The 18,702-nt window shown below is 46.8% G+C and overlaps 1 protein-coding gene across 1 annotated transcript in view; it reads left to right on the top strand.

Annotated features, from left to right (window-relative positions):
• The window catches only part of LOC142312743 (uncharacterized), a 206,591-nt gene that overhangs the window by 177,384 nt on the left and 10,505 nt on the right, over positions 1-18,702 (top strand). The window contains exons 17-19 of the mRNA XM_075351731.1: positions 11,846-11,938; positions 12,045-12,276; positions 15,233-15,330. Coding sequence (XP_075207846.1) covers positions 11,846-11,938; positions 12,045-12,276; positions 15,233-15,330 — 423 coding nt within the window. The remainder of the gene's footprint in view (positions 1-11,845; positions 11,939-12,044; positions 12,277-15,232; positions 15,331-18,702) is intronic.

Consider the following 18,702-nt stretch of genomic DNA (forward strand, 5'->3'; position numbering starts at 1 on the left):
TTACTTCATGATATAGGCCCGCCCACCGGCAGCTGTGATTGGTTGCAGTGAGACAGCTGTCACTCATCGTGGGGGCGTGTCTGACTGCAACCAATGATAGGCGCCGGTGGGCGGGGAAAGCAGGGAATACGAGATTGAATAATGAGCGGCCGGCTTTTTCAAAAGAGGAGAAGCTGCCACAGTGTGAACTCCGTGCAGCGCCGCGCTGGTGACCGGGGATCGGTGAGTATGAGAGAGGGGGTGGGAGGGATAGACCGACATGGACAGAGAGAGAGATAGAGACAGAGAGAGAGAGAGAGACCGACCGACAGAGAGAGAATAGAGACTGAGAGGGAGAGACTGACTGACAGAGATAGAGATTGACCGACATTGTTAGCTTGCTATAGATAGATAGATAAAGATAGATGAATATTGATAGATATAGGGGCGGACTGGCCCACCAGGAGGTCGGGAGAACCCCCGGTGAGCCCCTGCTATTGATCGCCACGCCCCCTAGGCCTCTATGGATATGTGTGAGAGGCCCTCTCCAGGCCGGTAATTTCACTAATCATATCGGCACATTGCCGGTATGATTAGTGACAATCCCATTCCCTCTGCAGCGGCAAGCAGGGAGAGCGATCTCCCTGCTGTCACTGTCAGTGCCGCGCGGCTCTGACTCATCTGCGCAGCCAGCAACACTGCAGGAGGAAGCAGTCTCAGAGTGATGACTGCTTCCTTCCTGTGCAGGTGCTGGCAGCATCGCGCTGCGGAGGACGGACCCGGCGTCGCCCCAGGCCAGGCTGCAGGAGCAGCAGCACGTGAGTATAGAAGGCGGGGGCCCGGGGGGGTGGTGCGGGGGCCCGGGGAGTGAGCAGGGGCCCCAGGGGGGGTGTACGGGGGGCCAGGGGGGGAGGGGCGGTTGGGCATGTGGAGACTGTGAGCAATCAGATCAGTAACATTAACCCTTATTCCATCGAAATGTCTGCACAGTCAGGGTGGGATTCAGCCGGTTCTGTCCGGTTCTGGAGAACTGGTTGTTAAAATAGCAGCTGGTTCCCAGAACTGGCAAGAAACAGGTCCAGCGATCCGGTTCCCTGTATTCATTTGTGTTAGTGTCTCTTTAAGACACTGACACAAATGAATCCCTGTAGCTCCGTATGCGCCGCACTTTCGGGTTCAGTAGACCCTGACCCGACGTGCAGCGACGTGCTGACGCTGCAGAGGTCACGGCAGTGTGGGGAGGTAGCTCCTCCTCCTGCCGTCTGTCAGCGTCAGGCCCTGTGCGCACTAGACATTTTTGCTGCGTTTTTAGCGGCATTTTTCACCGCGTTTTTTTGCAGAAAACTATGTGACATTGCATCCCCAGCAATGTCTATGGGTTTTCAGAAGTGCTGTCCGCACACAGCACTTTTTTGTAGCTGCGTTTTTGTGGTGACCACAAAAATGCAGCATGTCAATTATTTCTGCGTTTTTCACTGCGCTTTCCACCCATTGAGTTCAATGAGATGTTCAAAAACGCAATGAAAAACGCAAATTGCAAATATAGCTGCGTCTCTATGACTAAAAACGCGGTTCTAAACGCAAGGGGTGGGTAGTACAGTGACGTGTACAGGAAGAGGATTCCTTCTGTCAGTAAACACAGAAGTGTGAATCCTCCCGGTACCGGCACCGCCGCTTCCATCTCCCGTCTGGCGCCATGTCCGCTCCCAAACGGCGCCATGTACGGGCAGGAGATGGAAGCAGCTGCGAAGTCAAAAGTGAACAGTAAAGAAAAAAATGTCATACTCATCTGTCTGCAGCCTCCCGATGCCATGTCCGCTCCCAGCTCCTCTCCCAGTACCGCCACCCCTGCTCCAGGTCTGTGCAGACTTCCGATAGCTGCAGGACCTGGCGCTGATCACCTGATGCGGTCACCTGACGGAATCAAAATCAACTGACAGTGACAGTGACAGCGGTGACGCCGGCTTTTTACTACCCGGCCGGCTAACTATCAACTGATGCCGTCAGTAGACTTCATCAGCTGATTACTGCCTACATTGATCGGTCTGACAGGAGTCTGCACTGAAGTGTGTATTTTTTTTTTTTTGCACTGATGCATCAGCTGATTGTATAATCGGCTTTTATACAATCAGCTGCTGTGTCATGGAATTCACATCCTTGATCCTGACACATATTGGATCTGGATTGGACGGCGCGGGACCCTTGGCCCAGGATTACTGCGGAGGGGGGTTCTTTATTTCAATAAAGATGGAGTCACTAATTGTGTTGTGTTTTATTTCTAATAAAAATATTTTTCTGTGTGTTGTGTTTTTTTTTAATCTTTACTAGAAATTCATGGTGGCAATGTCTAATATTGGCGTGACATCATGAATTTTGGGCTTAGGCCACTTGATAATATACAGCTAGCCCTAACCCCATTATTACCCAGCGAGCCACCAGACATCAGGGCAGCTGGAAGAGTTGGATACAGCGCCAGAAGATGGCGATTCTATGAAAGCGCCATTTTCTGGGGTGGCTGCGGACTGCAATAAGCAGAGGGGGTGCCCAGAAAGCTTGGGCACCCTGCACTGCGGATTCCAATCCCCAGCCGCCTAGTTGTACCTGGCTGGACTCAAAAATTGGGCGAAGCCCACGTCATTTTTTTTTTAATTATTTAATGAAATTCATGAAATAAAAAAAAAAAGGGCTTCTCTATATTTTTGGTTCCCAGCCGGGTACAAAAAGGCAGGTGGGGGTTGGGGGCAGCCCATAGCTGCCTGCTGTACCTGGCTAGCATACAAAAATATGGCGAAGCCCACGTCATTTTTTTGGAGGGCAAAAAACTCCTGCATACAGTTCTGGATGGAGCATGCTGAGCCTTGTGGTTCTGCAGCTGCTGTCTGCTCTCCTGCATAGACTAGTGGAGAATGAAGAACATATTGAAGAAGGAAATGACATCAGACCTTTTTTTTCAACAATCTTTAACGGCATTGTTCATGGATAAAAAAACGCATAAAAAAGCAGTGAGCAAAAACACAGCCAAAAACGCACAAAAAACGCAGTGTGAAAAAAACACCTAGTGCGCACATACCCTTAGTGTGCAGAGCGCATCGGAGGACGGAAGACAGAGGAGAGGCCACCGGTGCTTGGAGCAGGTAAACGCTCAGTGAGCCGAAGATGCAGGGAGAGGGGCCACATAAGATGGCAGCTATATGTGGCTATATGGGGAGAGGGGCCACATTAAGATGGCAGCTATATGTGACTATGGGGAGAGGCCACATAAGATGGGAGCTATATGTGGCTATATGGGGAGAGGGGCCACATTAAGATGACAGCTATATGTGGCTATATGGGGAGAGGGGCCACATTAAGATGGCAGCTATATGTGGCTATATGGGGAGAGACCACATAAGATGGGAGCTATATGTGGCTATATGGGGAGAGGGGCCACATTAAGATGGCAGCTATATGTGGCTATATGGGGAGAGGGGCCACATTAAGATGGCAGCTATATGTGGCTATATGGGGAGAGGGGCCACATTAAGATGGCAGCTATATGTGACTATGGGGAGAGGCCACATAAGATGGGAGCTATATGTAGCTATATGGGGAGAGGGGCCACATTAAGATGACAGCTATATGTGGCTATATGTGGAGAGGGGCCACATTAAGATGGCAGCTATATGTGGCTATATGGGGAGAGGCCACATAAGATGGGAGCTATATGTGGCTATATGGGGAGAGGGGCCACATTAAGATGGCAGCTATATGTGGCTATATGGGGAGAGGGGCCACATAAAGATGGCAGCTATATGTGGCTATATGGGGAGAGGGGCTACATAAGATGGCAGCTATATGTGGCTATATGGGGAGAGGAGCCGCATTAAGATGGCAGCTATATGTGGCTATATGGGGAGAGGAGCCGCATTAAGATGGCAGCTATATGGGGAGAGGGACCACATAAGATGGGAGCTATATGGGAAAAGGAGCACATGGGATGTGATCTGCTGGGGAAAGAGGCCATAATGGGATGGCATCTGCAGGGGAAAGAGGCCATAATGGGATGGGATCTGCAGGGGAAAGAGGCCATAATGGGATGGGATCTGCAGGGGAAAGAGGCCATAATGGGATGGGATCTGCAGGCGAAAGAGGCCATAATGGGATGGGATCTGCAAGGGAAAGAGGTCATAATGGGATCTGCAAGGGAAAGAGGTCATAATGGGATGAGATCTGCAGGGGAAAAGAGGCCATAATGGGATGGGATCTGTATGGGGAAAGAGGCCATAATGGGATGGGATCTGTATCGGGAAGCTCGTCCATTCCAATTTTAGCAGGGCTCCTTTAGTAATAATTTTTAAAAACTGTAGAAAAATCATTTAATACAATAAGACTGACAGTGACTGGAACAACTGGTGCTGGACAGGAGAGGAAGGGGAAGGAGATTTTACTTTAAATTACTTGTATTTTTTCGTTGAGGAAATTGCGTGAAAATGGGTGTTGCTAACAAAATGGGTGTGGTTACAGAATGGGTGTTGTTTTCAAATGGGCGGGGTTTACAGAGAACCTGTTAAAAATTTGAATCCCACCCCTGCTATATACAGTACGGGTAACTGCATGGTGCTGGTGGGCCCCAAGATTGATTTTTCCTGGTGGGCCCCAGGTACTCCAGTCCGCCGCTGGATAGATACAGTTAGGTCCAGAAATATTTGGACAGTGACACAAGTTTTGTTATTTTAGCTGTTTACAAAAACATGTTCAGAAATACAATTATATATATAATATGGGCTGAAAGTGCACACTCCCAGCTGCAATATGAGAGTTTTCACATCCAAATCGGAGAAAGGGTTTAGGAATCATAGCTCTGTAATGCATAGCCTCCTCTTTTTCAAGGGACCAAAAGTAATTGGACAAGGGACTCTAAGGGCTGCAATTAACTCTGAAGGCGTCTCCTTTGTTAACCTGTAATCAATGAAGTAGTTAAAAGGTCTGGGGTTGATTACAGGTGTGTGGTTTTGCATTTGGAAGCTGTTGCTGTGACCAGACAACATGTGGTCTAAGGAACTCTCAATTGAGGTGAAGCAGAACATCCTGAGGCTGAAAAAAAAGAAAAAATCCATCAGAGAGATAGCAGACATGCTTGGAGTAGCAAAATCAACAGTCGGGTACATTCTGAGAAAAAAGGAATTGACTGGTGAGCTTGGGAACTCAAAAAGGCCTGGGCGTCCACGGATAACAACAGTGGTGGATGATCGCCGCATACTTTCTTTGGTGAAGAAGAACCCGTTCACAACATCAACTGAAGTCCAGAACACTCTCAGTGGTGGCATTCATAGCCCAACTCGCGAAAATTGTGTCACTGTCCAAATATTTCTGGACCAAACTGTATATTGTGAAATATAAATATAGATATATAGAGATATTATAATACATATATATATATATATATATATATATATATATATATATATATATATATATATATTTACATTTATATATCTATTTAGAAATATATATATTTCTTAATAAATATATAAATAGATATTATATATTATAGAATTTAATTGAAAATAAAGATTTTGAAGATTTTAAAAGATAACTATGTGCTTCAGACCATGTTTATTACGGCAAAAAGGAAGCATCCAGCCGCATACAACCGCAAGTGTTAAAAACGGAACCAGCACCCATTGAAATACATTGCAGCTACTACTGCAATATAGAGGATCCGGTGAGCTGCAGTTTTTGGACGGAGGCAAAAAAAGCTACATGTTGCGTTTTTGCAACATGGTAAAAAACTGCAAATCCCTGGATCCTGACATAGGCGCACACAAACGCATTTTGCCGCAAGTCCATTGACATTGCATTGAGCTGATAACGGATCTGGCAACATGCGTTTTGTGTTTTTCTGCCGACTGGCAGAAAAACGCTGATGTGAAACCAGCCTTGGGGAGGTTGAAACTCAACCACCTGTCACGGTCGTCTCTCTGTTAGGCCTGTTTCACACGTCAGTGATTCTGATACGTTTGTGCTTTTTTTTCTACGTACCAGAATCACTGACATACGCAGACCCATTATAATGAATGGGTCTGCTCACACGTCAGTGATTTTTCACTTAACGTGTCTCCGTGCGGTGTACCCGCGTGTGCGTGATTGCTGCACGGAGACATGTCCATTTTTTTCTGGCATCACTGATGTCCCATGGACCACGCAGTGGTGTGATCCGTGAAACACGTGCCAGAAAAAAACGTGCATATAAAATAAAAATCATTTTTACTCACCCGGCTTCAGTGGCGCTCTGTGCAGCCTGCTGCTTCTGAGCCGGCTCATTACTGTCGCGCATATTCATGAATGCATGACACAGCCGACCCGGAAGCAGCTGCAGCGGGGGTCACCACCGGCCGGATGCTGCACCGCGGGAACGTTCAGCACCATGGACAGCGGGAGCGCGCACAGGTGAGTTAATCTCTAAGTGCAATCACGGACCACGGAGAACGGAGCCTGGATTGCACTTAGACAACCCACGTGTGCCGTGAATCACGGAACACGGAGGGACATGTGCGTGTTTTACACGTCAGTGAAAAACGTCTGTGTTTTTCACTGACGTGTGAAACGGGCCTTATAAAAGTTTAGTGACAGGTTCTGAGTCTCACTTTAGCTTGTGAGACTGCTATTTAAATGTATTCTCTTTCCTTTGGGAAAGAGAGGGTTAATGTCAGTATTTCTTGCCAGAAAGCAGTCTCGTTAGTAGCTCAGGTGTTTCCGGTTTGGGACCATTCCCAGTCCCTTTATATACCCTCTGCTACCATGAGAGGGTGCCAGTAAGGCTGGGGTCACACGAGGATTACTGTGATCACGCTAGCAGTACAGCAGAGCCGAGTGTCATGCGAGTGTCCCTGTGACTGAGGTCCGACTGTGTGAGCGGACCTCAGCTGCGGGGGGCGGTGTGGCTCTGAGAAGGGGGGAGGGAGGGATTTCTCTCCCTCTCTCCTCTGTAGCCGGCTATTTCCATTCTCACCCTGCACTCACGGTACACCGGTGTAATGCGAGTGCAGTGCGATGTTTTTTTTCTCTCGCCTCATACACTTGAATGGGTGCGATAGAAAAGAGTCTCGCATTACAATCGCAGCATGCTGTGATTGTTTTCTCGGTCTGATTAAGGCTGAGAAAATAATCACTCATATGCGCTGACACACAGGCTAATATTGATCCGCGTGGAATGCGATTATTTTTTTTTTATTTAATCGCACTCCACTCGCACCGATTTTTATGCCAGTGGCCAGAGGCCTTATTCTCTGATCTGATTCATTTGGATGCTTAGCCTGGAGGTGTAAGGAGGTGGAGGATCCTGCTTTTGAAGTTGTGGTGATGACTGCAGCAGATATTTGTTGTGTCTCCCCTCCCTTTTCCTGTCTGTCTTCTTTCCCTGGTGTGTTATTTCAGTGCAGCGGTAGGGCTAGTGATCCTTACCTACCCACACCCTAGCCAGGACTAATGTAGGGTCTCTTCAGGGTTTCAGGGTGCTGCTGGGCGACGGGTGAGGAACCTGTCTAGAGACTGGCTAGGAGTGCAGGGTACAGCAGTGGGCAAGTGTAGGAGGTGGCCATCTTCCCTCTTACTAGCGCTAGTGCCCACCGTTGCTACAATGTACCCCTTGTTTGTTATGGTGTTACCTGCTTAGTTGTATATTTGGCCCCACACCGGACCTTTCCCAATCTGTGCCCTGACACCACCACGGAACAAGACACAGAAGTACAAGGTCTTAAGTACTCAAGGACCCGGCAGAGGTGAGGAGGCTGAACCCAACCACCATGGAAGAAGATGCAAAAGTACAAGGTGTCCAGTGCTCAGACACATGACTGAGGTAAGGAGGCTGAACCCACAGCACCACTATTCAAGAAGCAGAAGTACAAGGAGTTCAGTGCTTGGAGACATGACTGAGGTAAGGAGGCTGAACCCACAGCACCACTATTCAAGAAGCAGAAGTACAAGGAGTTCAGTGCTTGGAGACATGACTGAGGTAAGGAGGCTGAACCCACAGCGAGCCTCCCCTCCCAGCTGATTCAGCACAGTCAGCCAGGAGGACGGACTACAGAGTACGGGCTCCGCCTACACTGATCACGTGGTCATGGCGTCATCAAAGGTCCTTACTGCACAAGTGTTCATCCTATCATGTGACAGAAATTATGCCATACCTGGAAGGAGCCCATACATTGTAGCATCTACCCAAATACCAGCCTGGAGTCAGATACATGGCCTCTTCCAGGTGAGTAGAGCAAGGATAAATGGGTGAAAGAAAAATGAGCAGCTGCTAATGGAATGTATTATACAGGAGGAGCAGAATATGGTGTCCTGTCTGTTATACAGGAGGAGCAGACTGTGGTGTCCTATTATACAGGAGGAGCCGAATGTGGTGTCCTGTCTGTTATTATTATATAGGAGGAGCAGACTGTGGTGTCCTGTCTGTTATTATTATACAGGAGGAGCAGACTGTGGTGTCCTGTTATACAGGAGGAGCAGACTGTGGTGTCCTGTTATACAGGAGGAGCAGACTGTGGTGTCCTGTTATACAGGAGGAGCAGACTGTGGTGTCCTGTCTGTTATTATTATACAGGAGGAGCAGACTGTGGTGTCCTGTCTGTTATTATTATACAGGAGGAGCAGACTGTGGTGTCCTGTCTGTTATTATTATACAGGAGGAGCAGACTGTGGTGTCCTGTCTGTTATTATTATACAGGAGGAGCAGACTGTGGTGTCCTGTCTGTTATTATTATACAGGAGGAGCAGACTGTGGTGTCCTGTCTGTTATTATTATACAGGAGGAGCAGACTGTGGTGTCCTGTCTGTTGTTATTATACAGGAGGAGCAGACTGTGGTGTCCTGTCTGTATTGTATACAGGAGGAGCAGACTGTGGTGTCCTGTCTGTTATTGTTATACAGGAGGAGCAGACTGTGGTGTCCTGTCTATTATTATTATACAGGAGGAGCAGACTGTGGTGTCCTGTCTGTATTGTATACAGGAGGAGCAGACTGTGGTGTCCTGTCTGTATTGTATACAGGAGGAGCAGACTGTGGTGTCCTGTCTGTATTGTATACAGGAGGAGCAGACTGTGGTGTCCTGTCTGTATTGTATACAGGAGGAGCAGACTGTGGTGTCCTGTCTGTATTGTATACAGGAGGAGCAGACTGTGGTGTCCTGTCTGTATTGTACACAGGAGGAGCAGACTGTGGTGTCCTGTCTGTATTGTATACAGGAGGAGCAGACTGTGGTGTCCTGTCTGTATTGTATACAGGAGGAGCAGACTGTGGTGTCCTGTCTGTTATTGTTATACAGGAGGAGCAGACTGTGGTGTCCTGTCTGTATTGTATACAGGAGGAGCAGACTGTGGTGTCCTGTCTGTATTGTATACAGGAGGAGCAGACTGTGGTGTCCTGTCTGTTGTTATTATACAGGAGGAGCAGACTGTGGTGTCCTGTCTGTTGTTATTATACAGGAGGAGCAGACTGTGGTGTCCTGTCTGTATTGTATACAGGAGGAGCAGACTGTGGTGTCCTGTCTGTATTGTATACAGGAGGAGCAGACTGTGGTGTCCTGTCTGTATTGTATACAGGAGGAGCAGACTGTGGTGTCCTGTCTGTTGTTATTATACAGGAGGAGCAGACTGTGGTGTCCTGTCTGTTGTTATTATACAGGAGGAGCAGACTGTGGTGTCCTGTCTGTTGTTATTATACAGGAGGAGCAGACTGTGGTGTCCTGTCTGTTATTATTATACAGGAGGAGCAGACTGTGGTGTCCTGTCTGTTACTATTATACTGGAGGAGTGGACCGTGGTGTCCTACCTGTGTGTGGTTATTATAGAGTTGTGGTTAATAATCTTTACTTGTATAGAGCACCAGCTTCTGCAGCACTTTACAATTCAGAGGGGAGATATACAGACGATATGAGACATTAGAGTAAGGGGTGCTTCACACACAGCGAGATCGCTACTGAGGTCGCTGCTGAGTCACGGTTTTTGTGACCTCATTAGCGATCTTGATGTGTGTGACACTGAGCAGCGATCTGGCCCCTGCTGTGAGATCGCTGCTCGTTACACACAGTGCTGGTTCGTTTTTTTATTGTTGCTCTCCCGCTGATAAGCACACATCGCTGTGTGTGACAGCGAGAGAGCAACAATCCTGAATGTGCAGGGAGCAGGAGCCGGCGTCTGACAGCCTGCGGTAAGCTGTAACCAAGGTAAACATCGGGTAAGCAAGGTGGTTACCCGATATTTACCTTCGTTACCAGCCTCCGCAGCTCTCACGCTGCCAGTGCCGGCTCCTGCTCCCTGCACACGCTAAGCTAAGCGGTGTGCGCTGGTAACTAAGGTAAACATCGGGTAACCATACCTGATGTTTACCTTAGTTACCAGTGTCCGCAGCTTCCAGACGCCGGCTCCGTGCAAGCGCAGCGTCGCTTGCACGTCGCTGGGGGCTGGTCACTGGTCGCTGGTGAGATCTGCCTGTTTGACAGCTCACCAGTGACCATGTAGCGATGCAGCAGCGATCCTGACCAGGTCAGATCGCTGGTCGGATCGCTGCTGCATCGCTAAAGTGTGACGGTACCCTAACACAATACAACAGATACGAAGAGGAGTGAGAGCCCTGCTTGCAGCTTACAATTTGAGTGCACAATATGGCGTGCACTGAATGCATTGGGTGGTTGGGGAAGGCAGTAAATAGAGGTAAATATATTAGAGAGTTGGTCATCTTTCATGTTTTTGTGCCATTTAAAGGGAATCTGTCACCAGGTGTTTGCTCCCTCCGATCTGAGAGCAGCATAATGTAGAGAAAGAGACCCTGATTCCAGCGAGGTATCACTTACTGAGCTCCTTGCTGTCATTTTCATAAAACCTGTAGCGCCGAAGTCTCTGCAGAGGCACCATTGGCTCACCGCCCTGGGTGGGTCATGTCCTTCCCCGCAGTACCCCAGCTATCCACGTGTGCTGCTGCCTCCTTCTTCTCCCAAGCCCTGTACATGCCGCACAGGGTTCCCAGGATTGTTCTTAACATGCTCGCGCACACTCCGGCCCTCCTCTTAAAAGGACGGTGTGCCATTTCCAGGAAATGCCATTTTATTGTATATTTAAGGCACCCTCCCATTGGGGGAGGAGCCTGCACAACGCTTCTAGTTAGTCAGTCATTCTCCAGTCTGCTACCGAACTAGTTGACAGGTCCCATTATCACTGTGTTCATCTCCAGTACCTGTCTATCACTGCCGTGCCCACCATTCCTGTCCATACCCGCCTGTCCAGCCTGCCTCAGTCACCCCATCTGTACCCAGCTATTCCTGAGTCCGTCACCTACCCTGCGGAACAGCTACCACAGTCCCAGTAACTTCCCTGGGATGAGTTCCTGGCGTCTGCTTCGCGGCGGGCGCTTAGTTAACCCATCCCACTAAAGGGTAAGCCTGGGTCTCCCCTGTGGTCCAGTAGGTGTACTAATCTCGCTCGCTGCCACTACACCAACCGCGAGCGTTGGACAACCGCTATAATATCTGTGTCAGATCAAGCAGTTTTCTGAATGCTGAGCTCTGTATAATCCCACCCACATCCCTCTGTGTACACTGTTCATAGGCAGAAAGCAGCTAATCAATGGTGGAGGCGAGAATACACAGAGGAAGAGGACTACATGGCATAATAAAACTAGTCCTAGTGATAATCTCCTGCTCATAAAACACTGATTGTATTGAAACTACAGTAAGTGCCACATTGCTGTAATCTATCTGTGTCTCTTCCCCCTACATTATGCTGCTCTCAGATTACATAGCAAAATTGTGGTCCAACTTTTCAGTTTACACTGCCATTAAGTCAATCAATTTTCTATTTCCTATAGGCTGTGAGGCAAAGACGAATAATTGCTGGATCTGAGGATGGAAGATGAGAGGAAGGACAAGGCTGGGATCATATTAAAGCTCACCCTGGAGATTGTCTACCTGCTGACCGGAGAGGTGAGGGATTCTGGGAATCATATATATTTTCTCCCTCCTGAAAACACACGTGAGAGGTGAGTGCATGTATACAGTGATATTTAGCACTGTCTCCCCATATTTACAGGATTACACATTAGTGAAGAAAATGTCTGGAGAGTGTGTGAGATCAGGAGGATGGAGCAGGACGCAGAACCCCATCATGGAGCATCCACCTCACCCCCTAATATCTGAGAGATTCAATGATCAGAAGATCCTGGACCTCACCAACAAGATGATTGAGCTGCTGACTGGAGAGGTGATTGATAATCAATATAAAGATATCCCGATGAAAAACCACCAATCCCTCCCATCAGTGGGTAAGCAAAGACCTTCACTGTAATTAATACCATTGATACTCACATTGTGACCCTATTGTAGAAGGTACAGCTCTCAATGACTTCATCTACATCTGCAGGAACTATCTTGAAGCATATACAGTTAGGTCCAGAAATATTTGGACAGTGACACAATTTTCGCGAGTTGGGCTCTGCATGCCACCACATTGGATTTGAAATGAAACCTCTACAACAGAATTCAAGTGCAGATTGTAACGTTTAATTTGAAGGTTTGAACAAAAATATCTGATAGAAATTGTAGGAATTGTACACATTTCTTTACAAACACTCCACATTTTAGGAGGTCAAAAGTAATTGGACAAATAAACCAAACCCAAACAAAATATTTTTATTTTCAATATTTTGTTGTGAATCCTTTGGAGGCAATCACTGCCTTAAGTCTGGAACCCATGGACATCACCAAACACTGGGTTTCCTCCTTCTTAATGCTTTGCCAGGCCTTTACAGCCGCAGCCTTCAGGTCTTGCTTGTTTGTGGGTCTTTCCGTCTTAAGTCTGGATTTGAGCAAGTGAAATGCATGCTCAATTGGGTTAAGATCTGGTGATTGACTTGGCCATTGAAGAATGTTCCACTTTTTTGCACTCATGAACTCCTGGGTAGCTTTGGCTGTATGCTTGGGGTCATTGTCCATCTGTACTATGAAGCGCCGTCCGATCAACTTTGCGGCATTTGGCTGAATCTGGGCTGAAAGTATATCCCGGTACACTTCAGAATTCATCCGGCTACTCTTGTCTGCTGTTATGTCATCAATAAACACAAGTGACCCAGTGCCATTGAAAGCCATGCATGCCCATGCCATCACGTTGCCTCCACCATGTTTTACAGAGGATGTGGTGTGCCTTGGATCATGTGCCGTTCCCTTTCTTCTCCAAACTTTTTTCTTCCCATCATTCTGGTACAGGTTGATCTTTGTCTCATCTGTCCATAGAATACTTTTCCAGAACTGAGCTGGCTTCATGAGGTGTTTTTCAGCAAATTTAACTCTGGCATGTCTATTTTTGGAATTGATGAATGGTTTGCATCTAGATGTGAACCCTTTGTATTTACTTTCATGCAGTCTTCTCTTTACTGTTGACTTAGAGACAGATACACCTACTTCACTGAGAGTGTTCTGGACTTCAGTTGATGTTGTGAACGGGTTCTTCTTCACCAAAGAAAGTATGCGGCGATCATCCACCACTGTTGTCATCCGTGGACGCCCAGGCCTTTTTGAGTTCCCAAGCTCACCAGTCAATTCCTTTTTTCTCAGAATGTACCCAACTGTTGATTTTGCTACTCCAAGCATGTCTGCTATCTCTCTGATGGATTTTTTTCTTTTTTTTCAGCCTCAGGATGTTCTGCTTCACCTCAATTGAGAGTTCCTTAGACCGCATGTTGTCTGGTCACAGCAACAACTTCCAAATGCAAAACCACACACCTGTAATCAACCCCAGACCTTTTAACTACTTAATTGATTACAGGTTAACGAGGGAGATGCCTTCAGAGTTAATTGCAGCCCTTAGAGTCCCTTGTCCAATTACTTTTGGTCCCTTGAAAAAGAGGAGGCTATGCATTACAGAGCTATGATTCCTAAACCCTTTCTCCGATTTGGATGTGAAAACTCTCATATTGCAGCTGGGAGTGTGCACTTTCAGCCCATATTATATATATAATTGTATTTCTGAACATGTTTTTGTAAACAGCTAAAATAACAAAACTTGTGTCACTGTCCAAATATTTCTGGACCTAACTGTATGCCATGGCTTTTTTTTTCCCCTGGAGAATTGCAAACATGGCAGTTTAGTGCCCGTACATTGTGTACAGCTTGTAATCTGCAGACACCCACCATGTGAATTGTTGAGTGGCCTCTCCGAACTACAGCAATTTCAATCATATCACTTACTGCAGTTTAGGCACATGGGGGCTCAGAAGGAGGGGGGCATTTGGACATTGAAGAGTAGATTTCACTGGATTTTATTTAGGGGTGGGAGCCGTCGCTTCTCCAGAGGCTTTGTCTGACCAGTAACTTGGGAACTCCCTATATATTTTCATTCAGACAACAGACCTGATTGGGTGACTGTGGGGTAAGATTTAGGGGTACTTTACACGTTGTGAGATCGCTAGCATCGGCTAGCGATGTCCAGCGCGATAGTACCCGCCCCCGTCGCACATGCGATATGTGGTGATTGCTCCCGTAGCGAACATTATCGCTACAGCAGCTTCACGTGTACATACCTGCTCGGCGACGTCGCTGTGACTGCCAAAATATCCCTCCTTCAAGGGGGAGGTGCGTTCGGCGTCACCGCGACGTCACTAATCGGCCGGCCAATAGAAGCAGAGATGAGCGGGCCATAACATCCCGCAAACCTTCTCCCTTCCGCATTGCCGTTGGGACGCAGGTGAGGAGATGTTTGTCGCTCCTGCGGGTTTACACCCAGCGATCTGTGGAGCTGCAGGAACGACAAACAACATCGTACCTGCGGTCGACCCGACATTATGAAAATGACCCACGCTAAACAGATCACCGATTTTCGACGCATTTGCGATCGTTTATAGTCGCACAAAAGATTTACACGTTGCGATGTCCTTACCGTCGCCGGATGTGCGTCACTAACGACGTGACCCCGACGATATTTCGGATGCGATGTCGCAACGTGTAAAGTACCCCTAAGTCCCTCTTTTCACTATCCAAGGGTTGATCGGTAACAAAATCGACCCGGATCAATGCAATGTGACATCTGTCATATACAGCCTACACTCTTGACATTTCCACTTGCTTGGTGGCACTATTCACTTCTTCCTCCACGCCAGTTTTTCATAAGGCCTCTTACTGCCACTGTGAAAAGGCACATCCGTCGTCACTAATGAGTTAAGACTGTAGAAAGTGTGCAGGATTGGTAAATCCGCCTAATGCTTTCATTGTGCTTGTGTTTTACAGATAGATCCCGTAACAGAACTACATCAGAGGGGTGTCCCAGTCCTCTGTATTCACGGCATTGTCCAGAAGAGGGTCACAGTGTTTCACAGGATAATCAGGTAGACCGAGAAGAGGTGTTGGGGCTTATTCAGACAAAATGCAAAATTCGCTTTTTACCGATTGTTACATTACAACTGTGTTTTAAATATTTCTATCTGATTTATGTGTGATTTGGGAAATGAAGTGAGGTGAAAATATAGGCAAAAATTAAATGTATGGGATAAAATAAATAAAAATTGCCATGTGCACGTGTATTCACCCCTTTTGCTATGAAGTCCCCAAAAGTTTCTGGTGGAAGCAGTTGCATTCATAAGTCACATACTTAGTGAAAGGAAGTCCCCCTGTGTGTAAGCTTAGTGTCACATAGTCTGTCAGTACATACAAATCTTTTCTGAGAGGCTGCAACACCATTAAGCATGCAGCACCACCAACCAAACAACACTATGAAGACCAAGGAGATCTCCCAACAAGTCAGAGACAAAGTGGTTGAGAAATCAGGGTGGGCTATAAAAGAATATCCCAGTCTCTGATGATCCCACAGAGCACCATCAAATCCATTGTCATCAAATGGAAAGGACATTGTACCACAACAAACATGCCAAACGAGGACCACCCATCAAAACTCTCAGCCTGGGCAACAAGGGCATTAACCAGCGAGGCAGCATAGACTGAAGGAGCTCACAGTTCTCCAGCAGAGACTGTAGTATCTGTCCATACAACCACAATAAGCCATACACCCCATAGAGCTGGCCTTTATGGAAAAGTGACCAGAAAAAAAGCCTTTACTTACAGCCAAAATCTGGGAGGCTTGTTTTGATTTTGCAAAAGACATGTGGCAGACTCCAATAATGTATAGAGGAAGATGCTGAGACCAATATTGAACTTTTTCGTCACCAAAGTAAACATCATGTCTGGCGCCAAACTAATATAGCTCATCACCCCAAGAACACCATCCCCACAATGAAAAATGGTGGTAACAGCATCATACTGTGGGTTGCTTTTTGGAAACAGACAGGGAAAATTGTCAGAGTCAAGGGGAAGATGGATGATGCAAAATACAGGCATGTTCTTGAGCAAAACCAGTTTCTGTTATTGATTTGAGACTGGGACAGAGGTTCACCTTCCAGTAAGGCAATGATCCAAAGCATACCTCTAAAGCAACAGTCGAGTGTTAGTGACTTTGTGATAGTGGGGAAACAAGGCTTCTAAGCTATTCCTCAAGTTAGGGGGCCCTATGCTATCCCTCTTCTCAGGGATGGTCCTAATGGTGGAAAGAACAGAGTGTGGTTTCTAATCAGTCCTGATCCAATTCCCCCCCCCCTCTGCCAAGGTGGTTTCAACACCACAAAAAAAGACAGACAAGGGAAAAGCCAAAACGGACCACTCAATCACTCACTAAGAGCAGGAAGGAAGTACAAAACCGGGGTACACTCCAGAACCACAAAAAGCACTAGTAAACACTACTTTCTCCAGAGAGTCTGGCACACTACACCTCACAGATCAACACATGATAAACTATAGCTGGCATGGGTAGAAGGATTCCAACAGTATAAATAGGAGGGGAGCAAATGTGATAGGTCTCTCCACAACATGTGATTAAAGGAGCAAGCAGACTATAAGAGATTAACTTTTGAATACATACAATTTAAGACCATGTGGATCTGTCATATTTGTACATATACATTATATTTATACAGTACAGACCAAAAGTTTGGACACACCTTCTCATCTCCAGCACGCTTGTTAAGAGGAGACTTTGTGCAGCAGGCCTTCATGGTAAAATAGCTGCTAGGAAACCACTGCTAAGGACAGGCAACAAGCAGAAGAGACTTTGAGTGTGCAAAGCAGTAATCAAAGCAAAAGGTGGCTACTTTAAAGAACCTAGAATATAAGACATATTGTATTTTCAGTTGTTTCACACTTTTTTGTTAAGTATTTCAGTCCACATGTGTTAATTCACAGTTTTGATGCCTTCAATGTGAATCATTTGTAGTCAATTGTATTGAATAGTAGTGGTAGTTATCCATATCTGGATTGCCTTGCATAGACTGATTCCATTTCTTGATACTACAGGACCATCCTGTGGTCACCTAGGAACATTATTTGTGCCTCTCTATTTCTAGTTCACTTTTTTTGATTATATTAAATTGTATGGGTTTTTACCCCTTGACTCATTCAGATTAGGTCCTGGTTGCAGGTTTTCTCTGGCACATTTGTCCTTACAATCTTTTCAGTTTTTAATAACACCTTTTTTAATAATAAATAGTAATGTATTGTCCACTTTTTTTTTTTCTTCTGACACTGGTAGTTCTGTTTTTATTTATAACTCAATACAAATTGTTCCATTTGCAAACAGGACTCTGTACAATCCATAATTACTGTCTGTGGGTATTACTATTTTTTGCGCATTGGAAGCTCCGTCTAAAAAAAAATAATTTCTGTTATGCAGGATATTAACTCTTGCTAGCCTGCCTATGAATCAGCACACAGCAGGTCAATGCCCGAGTGTGCCTGTGTTGATTTCAGACACCAGAGAAATCATCGAGTGGAGTGTCCAGAATCTGCAGAGTCCAATGCCGCCATAACAGTCAGCGACGTTTGGGCAAAACTCCATGTGACATTGAGTGGTTTAAGTAAAATGTGTAAATGTATTGGAGTGGCCTAGTCAAAGGGGGGCTTTGCACGTTGCGAAATCACTACTGCGATTATCGTGGGGGTCAAATCGAAAGTGACGCACATCCGGCACCGGTAACGACTTCGCAACGTGTAAAGCCTAGATGCACCGATAAACGATCGCAAAAGCGTCGTAAATCGGTGATCTGTGCAGTGTCGGTCATTTCCATAATTTAGCTGCAGTGACAGGTACGATGTTGTTCCTTGTTCCTGCGGCAGCACACATCGCTGTGTATGAAGCCGCAGGAGCGAGGAACATCTCCTTACCTGCGTCCCGCCTGCAATGAGGAAGGAAGGAGGTGGGCGGGATGTTTACGTCCCGCTCATCTCCGCCCCTCCGCTTCTATTGGCCGCCTGCCATGTGACGTCGCTGTGACGCCGCACGACCCGCCCCCTTAGGAAGGAGGCAGGTCGCCGGCTAGAGCAACATCGCAGGGCAGCTAAGTGCATGTGAAGCTGCCGTAGCGATAATGCTACGGCAGCTATCACAAGATATCGCATCTGCGACGGGGGGGGAACTATCGCGCTCGGCATCGCTACAATCGGCGCTAGCGATGTCGCAGCGTGCAAAGCCCCCCAAAGCCCAGCCTCAAACTAAATTTAGAGCTTGTGGTCAGACCTGAAGATTGCTGTTCACTAGCGGAAACTATTTAACTTGAAGGAGTTGGTGCAATTTTGTCTTGAGGAATGGGCAAAAACTGACATGATCGTAGGTCGCCAATGCATTGCTATGCTAGTATGGGGTCTGCTGAAGATCT

The sequence above is a fragment of the Anomaloglossus baeobatrachus genome, chromosome 5, assembly GCF_048569485.1.
Source record: "Anomaloglossus baeobatrachus isolate aAnoBae1 chromosome 5, aAnoBae1.hap1, whole genome shotgun sequence".
Lineage (NCBI taxonomy): Eukaryota > Metazoa > Chordata > Amphibia > Anura > Aromobatidae > Anomaloglossus > Anomaloglossus baeobatrachus.